At 48.9% G+C, this 15,657-nt stretch overlaps 1 protein-coding gene across 2 annotated transcripts in view; it reads left to right on the plus strand.

Annotated features, from left to right (window-relative positions):
- The first annotated feature begins 249 nt into the window (after window positions 1-249).
- The window catches only part of LOC133356244 (estrogen-related receptor gamma-like), a 105,927-nt gene continuing 90,519 nt past the window's right edge, over window positions 250-15,657 (plus strand). The window contains exon 1 of one of the 2 annotated variants that reach the window (XM_061573634.1): window positions 250-309. In XM_061573634.1, coding sequence (XP_061429618.1) covers window positions 269-309 — 41 coding nt within the window. In that variant the 5' untranslated portion in view covers window positions 250-268. Of the gene's footprint in view, window positions 310-8,373; window positions 8,461-15,657 lie in introns of those variants that run through there. The other variant, XM_061573635.1, reaches the window with a different exon arrangement.

The raw sequence follows: 15,657 nt of genomic DNA on the forward strand, positions 1-15,657 counted from the left end.
CGATTGGATCACGGGAAGGTGGGTTAAAAAACGACCGAAAGATTTGCACGGTCGTAAGCGCGCAAGCAAGCAAGCAAGTGAACTTAATATAAAGGATTTAAAAATAAACGAGCTTTATTGCCCATCGGATTCATCCCGAATTAAATAAAAATTCTGATTGTGAATGGTGGGAGGGTGGCATAAGTGCGAGGGGGGGGGCTTAGGAGGGGGGGGGGGGGGCTTAGGGGGGGGGGGGCGTGGCCACGTGACGCGTGACGTCACCGCGGACATGGTGCACCGCAGGCGGCGTGCGGGCGGCCCGAGGCACAGGTACGAGCGACCCCGCGTCCTCCCCCGCCGCTCTCGCTCTGCCTACCCCGGGGCCCGACCCCTTCCAGACTCGTCCACGCTGCGCGTCCCCGCGGATCCCCGCCGTGCGCCGGGGTCCGTGGTTACGTGGAGCCGCGCTTCGTCTCCGCCGCGCTCCACAGCCCGGCGCGGACCTAGGCCTCGCCGGGCCCCCGCCGCTTTCCTAGCGGTAGCACCCCGGCAAGGCGTGACCGCGGCGGCGGCTGTGACCCCTGCCGGTGACGTCGGTCTTTTTGGTGGTGTCGGGGTGTCCCGTGTCCCGTTTCTCTTGTCGTATTCGCCTGGAGCTGTGGACGCCCGTGGCGCTCGCGAGTGGGATTTTTCGCTCGGGGCTGTGTGCGTGAAGCGTGGTCAGTGAGAGAGAGAGGTGAACGCATGTGGGGCTAATTGTGGGTCGATGCGCTTCCATGCAGTAGCAGCAGCAGCAACACGTGCTTGTGGAGGATTGCGTTGGTGTGGGGGAGTCTGCTACACGATATGGCCTGTGTGAACTTCATGGGCTGTACGATGTGTTGTAAAGCTGCGTAGGGCTGCATCGTGATCTCTGTACAGGGTGTATGTGGATAGCGTAAACCTGAATGAACTGCATTGGGCTGTGTGAGCTGCATCGGTTCGGCGAGCTCTATAGGGGACACGTTGCCTCTGTGGACTGCATCACGCAGTGCAGCTGTTAGATACTTGGGAATGTTAATTTTGGAGCTTTCGTGACTGCAGGAATTATTCTTTAATTTATTATTTTATCTTTAGACGTGACTTAACCGAAAGAAACTAAGAAGAATACGTTGGAATGTTTGGGTTGTTGGGGCCGGGTTGCATGGACTGCCACGAACTTACACGAGTTGAATGGACCGTCCGGGATTCATGAATTGTAAGTGATGCATGAAACTATATATCTTTATTTTATGTGTGTGTGTGTATATATCGAGTTCATAGCATACATGATGGACTGCATGTGTTGTAAGGACTACCTGGGGCTGTATAGCCTGTATGAGCTTAACGTTGACTGTATTTTATGACATTGTATACGCTCTGTGGGCTCTGAGGTGTATGGACTTACATTGGCTACATACACTGGGACGCGTTGAGAGACGTGGGCTGTGTAGTCTTCAACGTGGGCGAACGTGAGTTGTGGTAGGGGCACGGATATGCTACGTATGGTGCGAAAGAAGTTTTACATACGGCACTTACATGGGCGGTGATGCATTGACTCAATAACGTGTGTTCTGCAGCAGTGCCGGATTAAGCTAGTGCGGGGCCTGTAGCATATGTTATAAAGGGGCCCTCAATAAAAAAAAAATAATTAAACCACTTGTTTTTACTTGCACGGTAAAGTAATTGTATTTTTTAAATTTGCTATACAGCCAGATAATACGACAAATCGCTAACCTGAAACACCCAGTCGTTCATAAAAGTTTAAGGCGGTATAGTACTATAGTAATAGAGCAAGTGCAGAATCGCTTAACCGGAATTGATCGCTTGAAAGCATTGAGCGCAGAGCCCTTGAAAGTGCGGGGCCTGTAGCTACTACATATGTAGTAGCTACTTTTGCTACGAGGATCATCCTGAAGTGTGCCCTGCAGGCCGGATGGGCTGTTTGGCCTGACATTGGAGCACCTTGCCTCTTGGGTTATGTGAACGGGGCTCCCAGGATTTCTGCCCCATCTAGAACCCTTTCCTGCTTGTCACACAATCGTTTTAAGCCAGTGGCTCTCTTAACCTTTACCGCAGCCTTGAACCCCGTTTGGTTCTCAATCGTAAAACAATAAAACATTTAATGACAATAAATACATAGGGATTGATGAAACGGTAGTTTGTACTTGCGTGCCCGTGCTTTAATTTGTTTTTCGATTATTTACATTACAAAAAAAATCTGTCCGTGTCTCGCACCCCCAGAAAGGGCATCTCGCACCCCAGGTGAAGAACCACTGGTTTAAGCCGTGCGACAGAGCGAGGCGTTCCGCGTACCCCGCTTGTTCAAGACCCTTTGCTCCTCTGCCAATGATTAACTCCGCCCCCTCTCCCCTGCGAATCCGTAATTGCACTTTACTGTACCACAGTCTTAGATTCGTACCACAGCCTCGACTCGGGCGCCACGGTGGCTAGGAGACGTTAACTACCTCGCCTGGTATACAGGAGGTCGTGGGTTCTATCCCGACCCTGACGCCTGCTGCTGTATATTTGGAGTTTAATTGTTCTTGTGGTTCTCCGTTTTCTCCCCTCCACATTTAGAATCGGCATGCGTTTAGAGTATTTGGCTGCTATAAATGTCCACGTGATACGCCACTTCGTTGAGCTATCGTTTGTGGCCAGGTTCCTTCCGAATAAAGAGATGCAGCTCTGGTTAAATAGAGTTTAGTTTTTAGATTCCCTTACCTGTGGTCTCCAATTCTCCAAACATGCCCTTATTTGAAAATACTCGACCCCTTTCTTCCGCCGACCCTGCTGACCCTCGCGCCCCCCCGCACCTTTGCAGTGTCCTTAAGATGCCAATCACAGTTTGTCACCCCGTTACTGTGAAGTTCACGGTTCATCTCTTGGAGTTTCATCACCGCCTGTCCGAACCCCCCCCCCCCACCCCCCTTAAAGCCGTCACCGTGGGATGAAAGTCAGTAGTCCCCCCGCCGCCTTACTTGGTTCGGTGTTGCGGCGAGCTCCACAATTGGTGGGCCTAAGTCGGTGGTGGAACGTTTATGCAGAAAGGACCATGCAACAACGGGTTTGATTTTATAGACCGCGGGGGGCTACACGGTGGGTAGCAGAGGACAGGGCAGCAACATCCTTTATGGAACCGTACTTTTCTATGCCCCCGTAACTACGCTCCACCAACACCACACTTGACCAGCGTGGTCAAAGTTGTACACCCATGACGTGCCCCACACGTGGTGGCACTCACGCAGCGGCTGATTAACTAAACGGCTGCACACATGCTGTACGGGACACGAATTCTCTTCCACTTTCAGTAAAGTGTATAATATTCCGTACCTGCCATATGTGCGTACACAAATATACTGCTGATGGTTTGAAATATCGGCCTTCTGCTGCAGCCTATAACAACAACAACCTGTTGTGCACGGTGGTCAAGACATCCAAGCACTGTTCACGCTCTACCCCGCTTGGCTTATTTGATGTGACGAGATTGGGCCACGGGCAGTATACAGTACACATGTATTTTGCAGTCCCTGCAGAACATTGTTTTATATAAATTGGCGACATCACGTTTCGTTTTCACATTACGCAACGCGCGTTGCTGTTGTGCGGGATTTATGTGTAACGCATGTGGCGACAGTGCAGGGGTTGCCAGAACTCCACCCCCAGAGTTACAAAACGTCGATGTCGCGCTCTGCTGCTGCTGCTGCTTTCCTAGTCCCGGGGTAAGAACGGAGCCATTTACATCGAACGCGCCGCCTTCATCCGTCCAATACTCTACAATCTACTACGTAAGGTTATCAACTGCTTTTTTCCCCCCATTCCTGACAGCTGTCAAACATGCTACTGTGTACGTTTTTTCGTTGTCCCCTGCGCTCGTGTTGTATACACCCCTCCGGTATCTCTTCTTCGGGTTACGACAGGTGTCAGGTCGGCGGCCTCCGACGTCCCGACGTTTCGCTCCACATGCCGTGCCGGGCAGCTCCTTCGGCAACTGAAGAAACGGGGAAAGCTCCCGCCAGACGCGTGGGGCGAAACGTCGGACGTCGTGGCGAAACCGACGGTGCAATCAGAAAATACATCAGAGAGTTGTAAAACGTTTTTCCATGCCCCCACCCGCTCCCCCTCCTTAATGTATAATATCTCCGTAAGGTTGCTAACAAGCCACTGTCTACCTTCAGCGAGCTCTGCCAGTTAAAGACTATTTGATTATGGTGTGTTTACCTTTTTAATTATTTACACAATTTCCATTAGGCTTTCCATCACACAACTGACAATCCACTCCGTTGCTTCCAGTCGTTAAGGACCATTGAGGTGTAAGTGGTGCGACGTTTTAACAGCCGTATGCCCGCTTGCCTGACACCAAACCACCCTGGGAAGCACGTGATCTCGTCAGACATCAGGAGCTCCACTAGGTTGAGCCTGAATTGCACTTCAGTGGGGGGTGACCGCCATATGTATGCATGTGGAACTTCTTCCACACCTTACCTGGGCAACCGTGCCAATCGCGAAATGGGTTGCCGTAGGGATTGCAGGGCTATGTGGTGGGCAGTCAAGGGAAGGGCAGAAAAATATTACCGTTGTACTGTACTGCTATGCTTCGGTGCCTATGCGTTTCACTTTCACCAACCGCGCTAACAGCACGGAGAAGCGTCGTTCAAATAATCCTGATGACTCGCACGAGTATATGGGGAGGCCCTCGCCCAACAATGGATTGTGCATGGTGGCCGTCCATCCAAGCACTGTCCAGGACGGCTCCATCCCGCTTAGCTCCGAGATTTGCCGTGATGGGCGCATTGTGTGTGCGTGTTTATATTACGTTAAATACTATGGAACAAAAGTTTAAAAGTGCACAAAGCAGCACGGAGAGGAGCATGCTTGGAACTACTTAGAGACGGAAAGAGGAGCACGTGGATCAGATAAAAAAAAACGCAAATCGGACGCATCACGGTGACGAGCATCGTAAATGGGCTTGAGCGCCACACTTTTCGCGACGGGATGGGTGATGGTCGGTGGACTGGGCCGGTGACAAGAGTGGCAGCCACAGTCGGGAACATATCTATGAGGCCCACCTCTTGGATGTGTTTTTGTAAACTCCTATTTTTTGTTAAACTGCTTTTTTGTGTCGTCCTTCCCCCGCACCTCTGATTTAGCACGGCTGGCTATGCACAGTGCGAAAGAAGTTCAATACGCGTACGTACAACCGCCGGTGGAGGAGGAACAATAAAGATCGGTTCTTGTGCAGAAGTAGGATTGATGGCGGCAGCGGTCTTCACCCAGCAGTGGATAGACAATGGCCGTGTTAACCCAACGCGTGCGAACGTGATTTAAACCTCCGCAGTGCAAGATACGGGCACCACGTGCAAAAAAGGAGAGCCGAGACACATCGCTGGAGTACCCACACTGGGCGGCGATGACTGCTCCGAGCCGCTTGCAACCAGTGCCGCCGCTATAACTGGTTTGTCTAGGCCCTGTTGGTCACGCGATATCCGGTTGAAGCCCACGGCAGGTGCGGCTGGTCGTACCTGCAGTTGTAATGGCCTGCCGGGTGGGGGGAGAGGGTGGTTATTTTGGTTTGCTGACCCCTGGTTTAGTCTGACAACCCTCCAGAATTTTAGTGGAGTCTGGATTTCACTTCGTCATTCTCTCGGTCTCTAGTCCACTGTGTATGTACGTTGAACTTATTTCGCACCGTTCGTAGCCAACCGAGCTAATCGGAGGTGCGGTGGAAGGACTACAAACTAGCGCACGAAAAGCAGTTCAAAAGAAGTTAGTTTTCAGTCCAGACTTAAAAGTGCATTGCTCCTGGGTGGCCTCCTAATATCGGAAGGAAGGGCGTTCCAGACGGCCGCAGCAGCGCATCTGAAAGGTGACGTCACACATTTAGTCCACACACATGGGCGCAAAAGACTAAGATTTGATATCTGCACAAATCACCTGATTTGGTTTGTCTTCATTATTGCTTGGCGTAGTCGTGCTTAGAAAGTGATTTTCCCACCCCTTCTAGCGACAACCAGGTGTGTTACATAGGACTGGGGGGGGGGAGGGTATAACGCCGCATAGATTAATCGATTCACGTCGGTTCCTGTGGTCGGTACGTGCATCGAATAGAGGTTACTCGAATGCATTTATTCCGATGTATTGAATGGGCTTCTCTTGACCCCTGCACAGCCACCAGTGACCGCTGTAGTCACCACGTGCTTAAAACACGAAATATGATTTGTAAATAAAAACACTGACCAACACATGGCCCGGGGAGGTGCTCCTCCAGCAGTGGATTGATGAAGGGCTGAACAATTATTCTTATTCTTTCCGAAGTCCCGCGACATATTACAAATTTGACAGCTTATTTGGACACGTTCTTATGTTTCTGCGTGTAAAAAAAATAACAATCTATCTCTGTTTAATGCACAAACTTACACTTGAGGTGTTTATTTAATATAGCACACCTCCTAGAAAACGTTCTGAGTCGCGTAATGTATCCGGTGCCTCTTCGTCTTCTCCATTAACACCGGCAGCGTTCGCAGCTTTGGACACAAAATGTTCAGCGAGTAAAAAAAAAAAAACCCTACGCTCGACATCCTATTTATGGCTTCGCCCCCCACACCGCTTCTTCCCGCCCCGCCGTCACGTGACACTTACGGGACGTGTCATAAGATTGCCACGCTTCGGAGAGGCAGCGCGCTAATTCGATATAGACACGCGAAATAACCACCCGCCCCTGGTGTCGAAATGAATTAACCCGCTCGCGGGCAGGGGAATGCGTCTGGGACAGGTGGGGGGGGGGGGGGCCCTCTCATGGAACAGTCGTGATTACAAAACGCGTGCGCGGTCTAATTGGCGCAAACTGCGAAGATGACTTGAAACTGAGACTGCCGCCACCACGGCTGCTCTCTAGATCCGGTTTCTCTCTGCCCGCGATTGTAGTCGGCGCGCGCCACAACTGCAAATGGGGGGGGGGGGTGGGGCGGGGGGCGGTTTTGGTGATGGAATTTACAGAGATGGCTTGATGGGCCGGTATGGGTTTTTTTGTGGTTATTGCCGTCACCGGACACTTCCCGGGCAGCCCTTACCTTAGGACGACGTGTGCCATTATTTTTGCGGGCTCTGCTTTTTTTTTTCTCGTCCGTGTCTTTTGGTAACTGCGGAAATAAAATGCAAACTAACACTCGCTGGGTTTTTTTTTTTTGGCAGACAGCCGTTGACAGGTAGGTAGGGTTGATGGGGTGTGTGCAGCGCAGTGAATGCGAATGCCATTACAAAAGGCTGTCCATCATTCGAATACACCGTGCTGGACACACCCAGCATTGCCGGCCTTGTGGAATGTCCGTCTACCTTGCCGTTTCACGTTTATCGTTTTAGAAAAAAGTTGAATTGTTGTTCAAGCTGCGATACGTGAAAGTGATGTTACTGTCATTGCTTGATGAATGTAATTTGGGATTATCATCTTCCCAATGTTTTGTGCAGCGTAATGAAATGTTACTTTTAGCCACTAATAAGTAATATTATTAATAACGTACGCACCTTTGTCAGTCCACTGCTGCATTGAATGCTTCCCCGTGACTTTCGGTCATGATCATCAGTCGGCAACCAAAATAACAAGAGACCATTATTTTCAATTCGGTAATAAAAAAAACTCTATTTCAACAGCCGCAATGGATGTGAATAATGCCACGAAGCAGTCCTTAACAAGCCGCAGGTGGCCATACTTCACCACCCTGGGCACTGTTCAGATGTCACTCCGCCACCTGGTATTTGCTGTGACCGGGAATCAAGTTCAGTTCATAACCCTTTGCGCAAACCGCTGCAGCACTGCTCTACGCTCTTGGACACTAAATAAGCATACTTTTAGTAAGTTTGTAAACGTTTAAAATCGTATCATTTGCATATTTAATGAGTTTTGCTTGTTGTGTTCACCATCGTTATTTTTCTGTGCGGCTCTTGGGAGATGGTTTTATAATCCAAGGTGCTACATAAAAAAATAAAGATTCACTTACGCTCACTCGTACGATTTCGTGAGTAAATATCAGCATGTCCGTAGCAACAATAGCGATGCCTGTTGAAGGCTTTCCCGAGCTCCAGTAAGACAAGAATGCGCAAATTTCGCTGCTCAGGGAAGGGCCCGAGGTGACAGGTGCGAACTTGTCCATGACGGACTGCTCCATAAAGCGCCTGCGTGATGTGCATCGTCACCGTGAACCGTCGATTCTCGTCCGGCGATCCTCTGCGCCGCTGTACGCGAACTGCCGCAGATGCCTATCTCCATTCACTTCGGCAGCAGACACCGCGACGGACGTGCGGGCGGGCGAGCACGCGGGCGATCGAGCGGCAGGGGTGGGTTGGGAGACACGCGTTCCATCTGCGGATGTGAGCATCACTTGCCGCAGGGGCGACGCTGCACGGCGACGAATCGTCCGCTTCGCCTGCCATGTCCAGGTGTCGCGTTTCGCCGGGCAGCAAGAGCACGTGAGTACGAGACGCCGACGCCGACGTTGCCATCGTCGTTGGCTTCTCGCGGGGGCGAGATGTTTGTGGGGGTCTCCGATTGCACAGTGGGGCGATATGAATCTGAAGATGCGTCTGGCACGGCGTGGATCGTCCTTTTTCGATCGGAAATCGTGGCCGCGCCGATTTTTCGCGCGTGCGCTCGTGGTATTTGCAAATTCGGCCGTCTTGCGCAAGTCTGTGTGGATATAAATAAGCAAAAAAATAACTTTACGAAAGATTTACTGCCTTTGTCAATCGACATGTATGTTGAACTTACTTCGAACTGTTTTTAGCCAACTGTGCGAATCGGAAAAAGCAGTTCGAATGAAAATAATTCTAGATTTGAAGCTTTCGTGACTGCAAGGATTCATATTCTTAGGTTTTTTCGGTAAAGTCACGTAGGTAAAACATCAAAATTAATGAAAATAAAATAAAATAAAACAAAAATCACGACGTTTCGGAGGCAACACAAGTCTCCGTCATCAGGTGGGACCGTCACAGCCGAATTAGCTGCATCACTTGATGCAGCTGCATCACTTGATGCAGCTAATTCGGCTGTGACGGTCCCACCTGATGACGGAGACTTGTGTTGCCTCCGAAACATCGTGATTTTTGTTTTATTTTATTTTCATTAATTTTGATGTTTTACCTACGTGACTTTACCTAAAAAACCTAAGAATACGAATGAAAATAGTTTTCAATCTATGCGATTTAAAATTCATAGTTCTAGTGGCTTCCTAATATCAGAAGGAAGAGCGTTCCAGACGGCCGCAGAAGCACATCTTGAAGCGCGTCTTTTTGTCCGACTGTTCGCCGAAATTGACGGCTGTTGGACCAAGGCCTCCTTCACCACGCTACGTCGGTCGAGGGTATGGTGGGGTGGGTTTATTATGACCGTACCGCACCGCGTGGATCAGCATTGGCTACTGACGTCGCGGTGTCAGGAGAAAGGTGGCAGGCGCTCGCGCGAGGGAGCCAGCATCGGTTCCGATGCCACCCGCCCCACAGATGTGGCCAGCGAACAAATTTAGGTCGCTGGGGTTTGTCGCGCTGTGCATTAAACCACCACGCCAACAACTCCTCCCCAATGAACCTGCTCGACGTTCTAAACAAATTTAAACAAGGCTGCCTTGTAAATGAGTTGGTTTCCGCGGTATGGAGCTGCCACGCTTATACAGTTCCATAAAAGAAGCAAGGATCTGCCTCGTAAATTCGTCACTGCTTCATGGAGCCTGGAGTGACACAAAGTTTAAAGGCATATTCCAGTATGTATAAACAATAAATATACTTTGCTTGCTTCCCTTTGTAAATTTACTGTGTTCTTTTGTTTGGTGGGGGGGGCGGGTGGGACCTGGTTATGCATTGCATTTTAAGATGAATGACGGGAATGCCAAACGGTAGCAAGGCCTCATGCGCGGGCAAGTTGGTTGAGGGGTGGGGGATGTGATTTACATAATTTACGTGTCCAAAAATAATTGCAATTTATTTGAGTTGTTTTTGTGTCGTCGTCTTGGCCCCATCCCTGGAGTTTTTATTTCCGAAAATCAAAACCCTCGAATTAAACGGCAACTTATCGCCTGGCGCCAGTCAATCTGTCATCGGCGTAAACATAAAGTCGAAAACGGATTTCTTATTCTTCACCCGAGTCTGCCGAATACACGGGGGGTAATTCCATTCATTAGGCTCCATTTGTGCGAGGATAAATGAGTGCAGCTAATTTTTTTTCAGTCAAACAAACGCTATTTTAGAATGTTGTCAGACTCGCAGCTATTTTTAATAATTCGGGTGAAATTTCTGCCGTCAGTCACGCACCGCCCTGATCCAATAAACGTCGCGCCGCCCGCGTAATTACGTTACGCACAGAACTTCATATCCGAAATCTAAAGTTTCGGCCACAATCATAAATGGATTATAATTCAGAGCAGAGACCGCATCATTCCTGCCTCTCTCCGTCCGAACGTATAAAAGGGAACATTCTCATTCCGAGCCCTCGGAGTTTCAATTTTGTGTGCCGCCGCCGCCGCCGCCGCCACGGCTGGGTGTGAGATGAGCCGTGGAACTCTCCGATGATGTATGGGGTTGTCCGTCGGGCGGGTGAGCAAGGCCTGCTAGCCCGCGTCACGCCCACATCAGACTGCGATGGAAGAGGCCAGCCAGGCACGGTAGCCCCGAGCACTCAACTGATTTGCTCCAGTCGCTCGCGGATTGATTCACTACCAGCACTTACCAATTCACTCCAGAACTCGCCAATTCACTCCAGCCACTCACCGATTCCCTTTAAGTCACTCACTGGTCATCGGTTGCCCTCCTTATCACTCTTTTGTTGCTGCGACCTATTGTGGTTACTGCTCCCGTGAACGCCAACCAGGGGCGGTTTCTTCATTAGGGCGATTGGGCGACGCACCACCAATGTCATTCAACCAGAGTCACGCTAGCCGTCACTGTGCCTCTGGATATAGTCCAATCAGCGTCATGCTACGTTCTGTGGAGTACCGCCTCTTTTTGGGCGATTTCCCTCCAGCTGAGAATCGCCCCGAGTGGCCCCATAGACTTGCATTCAAAGATGTTTTTTTTCGAACGGGGGCGCTGCAATGCATTCTCTATGGCTTCCGGGAGGGCTCGCCCTAACGTGCTTACGTCATCATACGTGCTTACGTCATCATACGTAAGCACGTTTCATCCAACAATATTATTTGTCGCCACCTAGTGGAATCTTTAATAAAATAAACTTGAGTGGTTTGTTTTAATAGTGAGTATAGAAACAAACAAGATGTATTGTAAGAGTCACTTTATTTTTCATTAATATTAAAGAAGTGAAGTTGCCTTTACATGCTTAAGCTGTTAATTTATCCATTGCATGGGTGGACATTATCCTTATCAATCATCCAGACATTTGCCCCCCCTGAGAGATTTTGCAGGAGCCGCCACTGACGCCAACCATGAATTGCCCCGCTCCACGTTTGAGGGATCTGTTCTACCGGACACCTGATTGTATTTACATTGCCTTCACGTAATTTATGTGGCGCCTTGCAGGGAATTAACGGCAGTGTGTGGATGTGATGGTGACGATGAGGTGGATAAAATAGATGAGGAAGTAATCGGCGTACTTGTGATGGTGTGAATGAAGTAAAATAAAAAGCATCCACACTTTGTTCAACCACCATACCGCATGTCAACACCTCACTCGCCCACCACGCTCCAGGTCACCTCACTTATCTTGCTGCCTCTTCCCTCGCGCTGTTTCGCTATACGTTATAAATAATCTCGCTCGATTCAAGAACCCTTTCACACTCGCCTTTTTACAACTTCGACAGTGCTGCTTGTTAAGCTAAACTCTTTCTATTTTACCAGGTAAGGCCCACTGAGCTAGAGTTTTTTATTTCAGAAGCGACCTGGCCACAAATGATGGCTACCCAACGAAGTGGCTTGTCGCGGGGAAATGTATCGCAGCGAAATACTCGACGCCTTTTTCCAAATATGGAGGGAAGAACCAGAGGACCCAGAGAAAAAAAATATTTAAAATACTTTTTTTTAAACACTCATTAATGAAATGTACTATCCGAGCTGCCTCTCCCTCTGCCCCCTTCCCCCATCGCCCCTCCCCTCCTTCCACATCCCCCGCCCCTGGGCGTGGCTCCCCGAGGCTTGCCGTGACGTCAGGGACCGTGGTGATTTACAAGCAACGTCAGTTGAGCGTCGACAATTAGAGCCGTTTAAAAGATTGTTTTAAAAATATATTTTTTTCAATGATAGAATATAGTATTGTCATCAGTATGACATACCTATACGAAGTTTGCAGTCGATAGCACATTGGGAAGTGTGTAAAAATTGAGTTACAAGATTTCTTCCAATATACAGGCGTCAGGTTTGTGATCGAAACCCACGACCTCCTGCATACGAGGTGAGGTAGTTAACATCTCGCCACCGTGGCACCCACAGCGCTGCTCGTCCTCGGTCGCTCTGCGTTTTTTGGCCCGCTGGTTCGTGCGCGGCTGGGCGCAACCCTGGCGCAAGCGCGCACGGGTTGCAAGGTTTATGTCGCGTGATGGATTTTATGTTAACAAATATACATGCCCGCGGAAATGCACCAATGAATTATTTATGCCGAGCAAGCTGGCGCCTTTGGCAGCGACGCGGGACGTTTTCGGCGTTTGGGAAGGAAAGGGCAAAATTGGGTGGCGGCGGGGGGGGGACCCCTTTCAGACCTAAGATGCGAATCTAAGATGCGAATCGGGACGAGAGTGGTCAGCCGCGAGTGTATGCGATGGGGAGCGGTAGTGTAGCGGTTAGCGCGCTGTGCTTCTGACCCGGCGGCCCAGGTTCGATTCCCCCTCATGACCAGCATCAGTGGCGATTATCTGAACTGGTCCTTGGCATCCCCTAAGTCAACTCGGCCTAAAATGAGTATCTGGTGCGGTGTGTAAACGCCCATAGACTCATCTTCTTAGTTCTTTCGGTAAAGTCACGTGACTTTACCGAAAGAACCAAGAAGATTAATCCCTGCAGTCACGAAAGCTTTAAATCGAAAAAGCCCATAGACTCGCATAGAGACCCGGTTACACACGGCTTAATTTCTCCCAGATTTTTTTATGGGTTGCCGCTGAACAGAAACAATAATGAGAGGTAGACTGGATGTGGTGTGCCAGGTGCAGTAATTATTTCCCGTGCCACCGACCATGACAGATCTGATGGACATTAATGTCTGGGTCTAACGATTCCTGTAACTTCATCCTGGGAGACATTTGGGTCCCTCTTGAGCCGTCATTTTTGAAGCTCCCTGCCCCATTGATCCCATCGCACAAGTGGTCGTGGCATAGACTTTTGGAAGGATGTGATGTGCCTTTCTCTTGTATGGCCATCACAGATACCGCGGTGGCGAGATGTTAATTACCTCGTCTAGTGTATACAGAAGTTTGCGAGTTCAAATCCCGCTGTGGTCGCGTGTATTTTTCTCCAGCTCCTCTGGTTTTTCCCATCACATTTAGAATCAACATCACGTGTTTTAGAGTATTTGCCCGCGATACATTTCCATGTGAGTAGCAAGTTCGTTGAGGCTATCATTCGTGGCCAGGTCACTTGGAGAAAAAGAGCTATTTAGCTCTGTGTGGAGCCTTACCTGGTGGGATAAAAATAATTTAGTTTTAGTTTCTCATGTTGGGCCATCACAGAAATATGTAAATGGTTTGGGAGCTTGTCGAGTGGCAGGGAGTTGTTCTAATGCTGAAGGACAGCTGTAGAGAGCGGGGAAAAAAATAACATGTCAATTAGACCCAGCCTGCAGGTAAGAGCCACCCGGTGTACAGACAGAAGCGATGTCGGAGCCAGTTTCAAAGTCAAGCAAGCTGGCAATGCCAGTCTGTTAAGGGATCCTCCGTTTTGTAATGCACCTCCGATTTAGTGCGGTTGGCTGAGTACAGTGCCAAAGATGTTCAACATACATACAATCTGTGCATCTAGAATGTTACGTTTAATGTATTGTTGAATATACACGTCCCAACCACATGCATTCGAACGGACTTGAATTAAACGTGCTGCTACGTAGCAGCGTAATAATGCTACGTAAAAGAAATCAAAACAACGGGAAGGTATTTAATTATTGAAGAAGCCATTCTTGCCCAAACCTAAACAAGCCTGAGTATTGGTATTGGCAGTCTTCGTGTTACATTTCATCGCGATTTGTTTATGGCATGCCCCGGAGTGAATTGCAATTACGATGTAATTACAATTACGATGTAATTGTAACTGAACTATCAATGCTTTTTGTGATTATTGTCGTTATAAGTCTGAAGTCAGTTGGCCATATGAGAACTCATCATGGTCTTCACCGCAGGTCTGGTCTATAGGTTGTCCAGTTGTCATGCCTATCGATGTGTGTTTAAACTTGTTCCGCACCGTACGGAGCAAACCGTTGATGTACGAACGGACCCACGGACATAAACAAAACTATATCCGCGACTTCCCTTACGATGCCAACGTGGTTTACCACTCAAGCAACCATGTGGAATTGCTCGTTTGTTTACAACCTGCTGTGCAAAGTCCCCACATCATCACGGCGAGTCAAGTCTAATTTTCTTGGTTCTTTCGGTAAAGTCACGTAGAAGGGAAATAATAAAATAATAAAAAATAAAACATTAAATAATTCTCACGACGTTTCGGCCACAACGCAAGCAGCCGTTCTCAGGTGAAGAACAGGTCTGTCGAGACGACAAAGTCTGAATGACACACCCCAGGCTTGGAGCGTATATTTAAGCTGGGAGGGAGGAGGAAGAGCGCCTTGACAAAAGAATTTGCATATCAAATATACGCTCCAAGCCTGGGGTGTGTCATTCAGACTCTGTCGTCTCGACAGACCTGTTATTCACCTGAGGACGGCTGCTTGCGTTGTGGGCGAAACGTCGTGAGAATTATTATATTATGTTTTATTTTTATTATTTTATTATTTTCCTTCTACGTGACTTTACCGAAAGAACCAAGAAGAGGAATCCTTGCATTCACGAAAGTTTTAAATCGAAATTCAAGTCTCATTTTCAACAACCTCTGCTCGTCCCCTTCCCAGTCTACTCCTGGCATAAAACACGTAATACCACCGCTGAGTAAGAGCCCCCTTTGTATGAATGTTGAACTTCTTTCGCACTCTATGTAGCCGACCGTGCTAATCGGAGGTGCGTGGTAAGGATGACAAACTATACACAAAAATCGGTTCTAAAGAAATTACTTTTCAATCAAGTTTTTCAATTCCCAAAGTTCTGCATTCCTCGACGTATAAAGATGGTATCAACCAATTTAATGAGTGTTTACATGTGGGATGGAACCTGGAAATTGCCAAAGAAAACCCACGTGTGCAAGGGAGAAACGCTTCATCCCATACAGACACAACAGAGTCCATGTTTTCGTTTTTTCAGTCTCCTGGCGAGGTAGCGTTTGGGCACCTCAATGCCCACGGCAAGGGAGTTTTTGAGCATTTGTGTAATCCACCAACTCCTCGCCTCCAGTTCCAGCCCTGCATGCAAAGCCACTTTGGGTCCCCTTGCATGTTATTAATTATCCTCCGTCTTGCACTAGACTCCCTCGTTGACATTTCACCGTGTCCTCAACACCGAACGCTCGACCACATGTGCGTCGTGCACAGCCACTTTAAAAGGCTTGCGGCCCGTGCCGAACGTAATGCTGGGGTTG

Source organism: Lethenteron reissneri, chromosome 53 (genome assembly GCF_015708825.2).
Source record: "Lethenteron reissneri isolate LAM-NWPU_2019-01 chromosome 53, ASM1570882v1, whole genome shotgun sequence".
NCBI classification, from domain to species: domain Eukaryota; kingdom Metazoa; phylum Chordata; class Hyperoartia; order Petromyzontiformes; family Petromyzontidae; genus Lethenteron; species Lethenteron reissneri.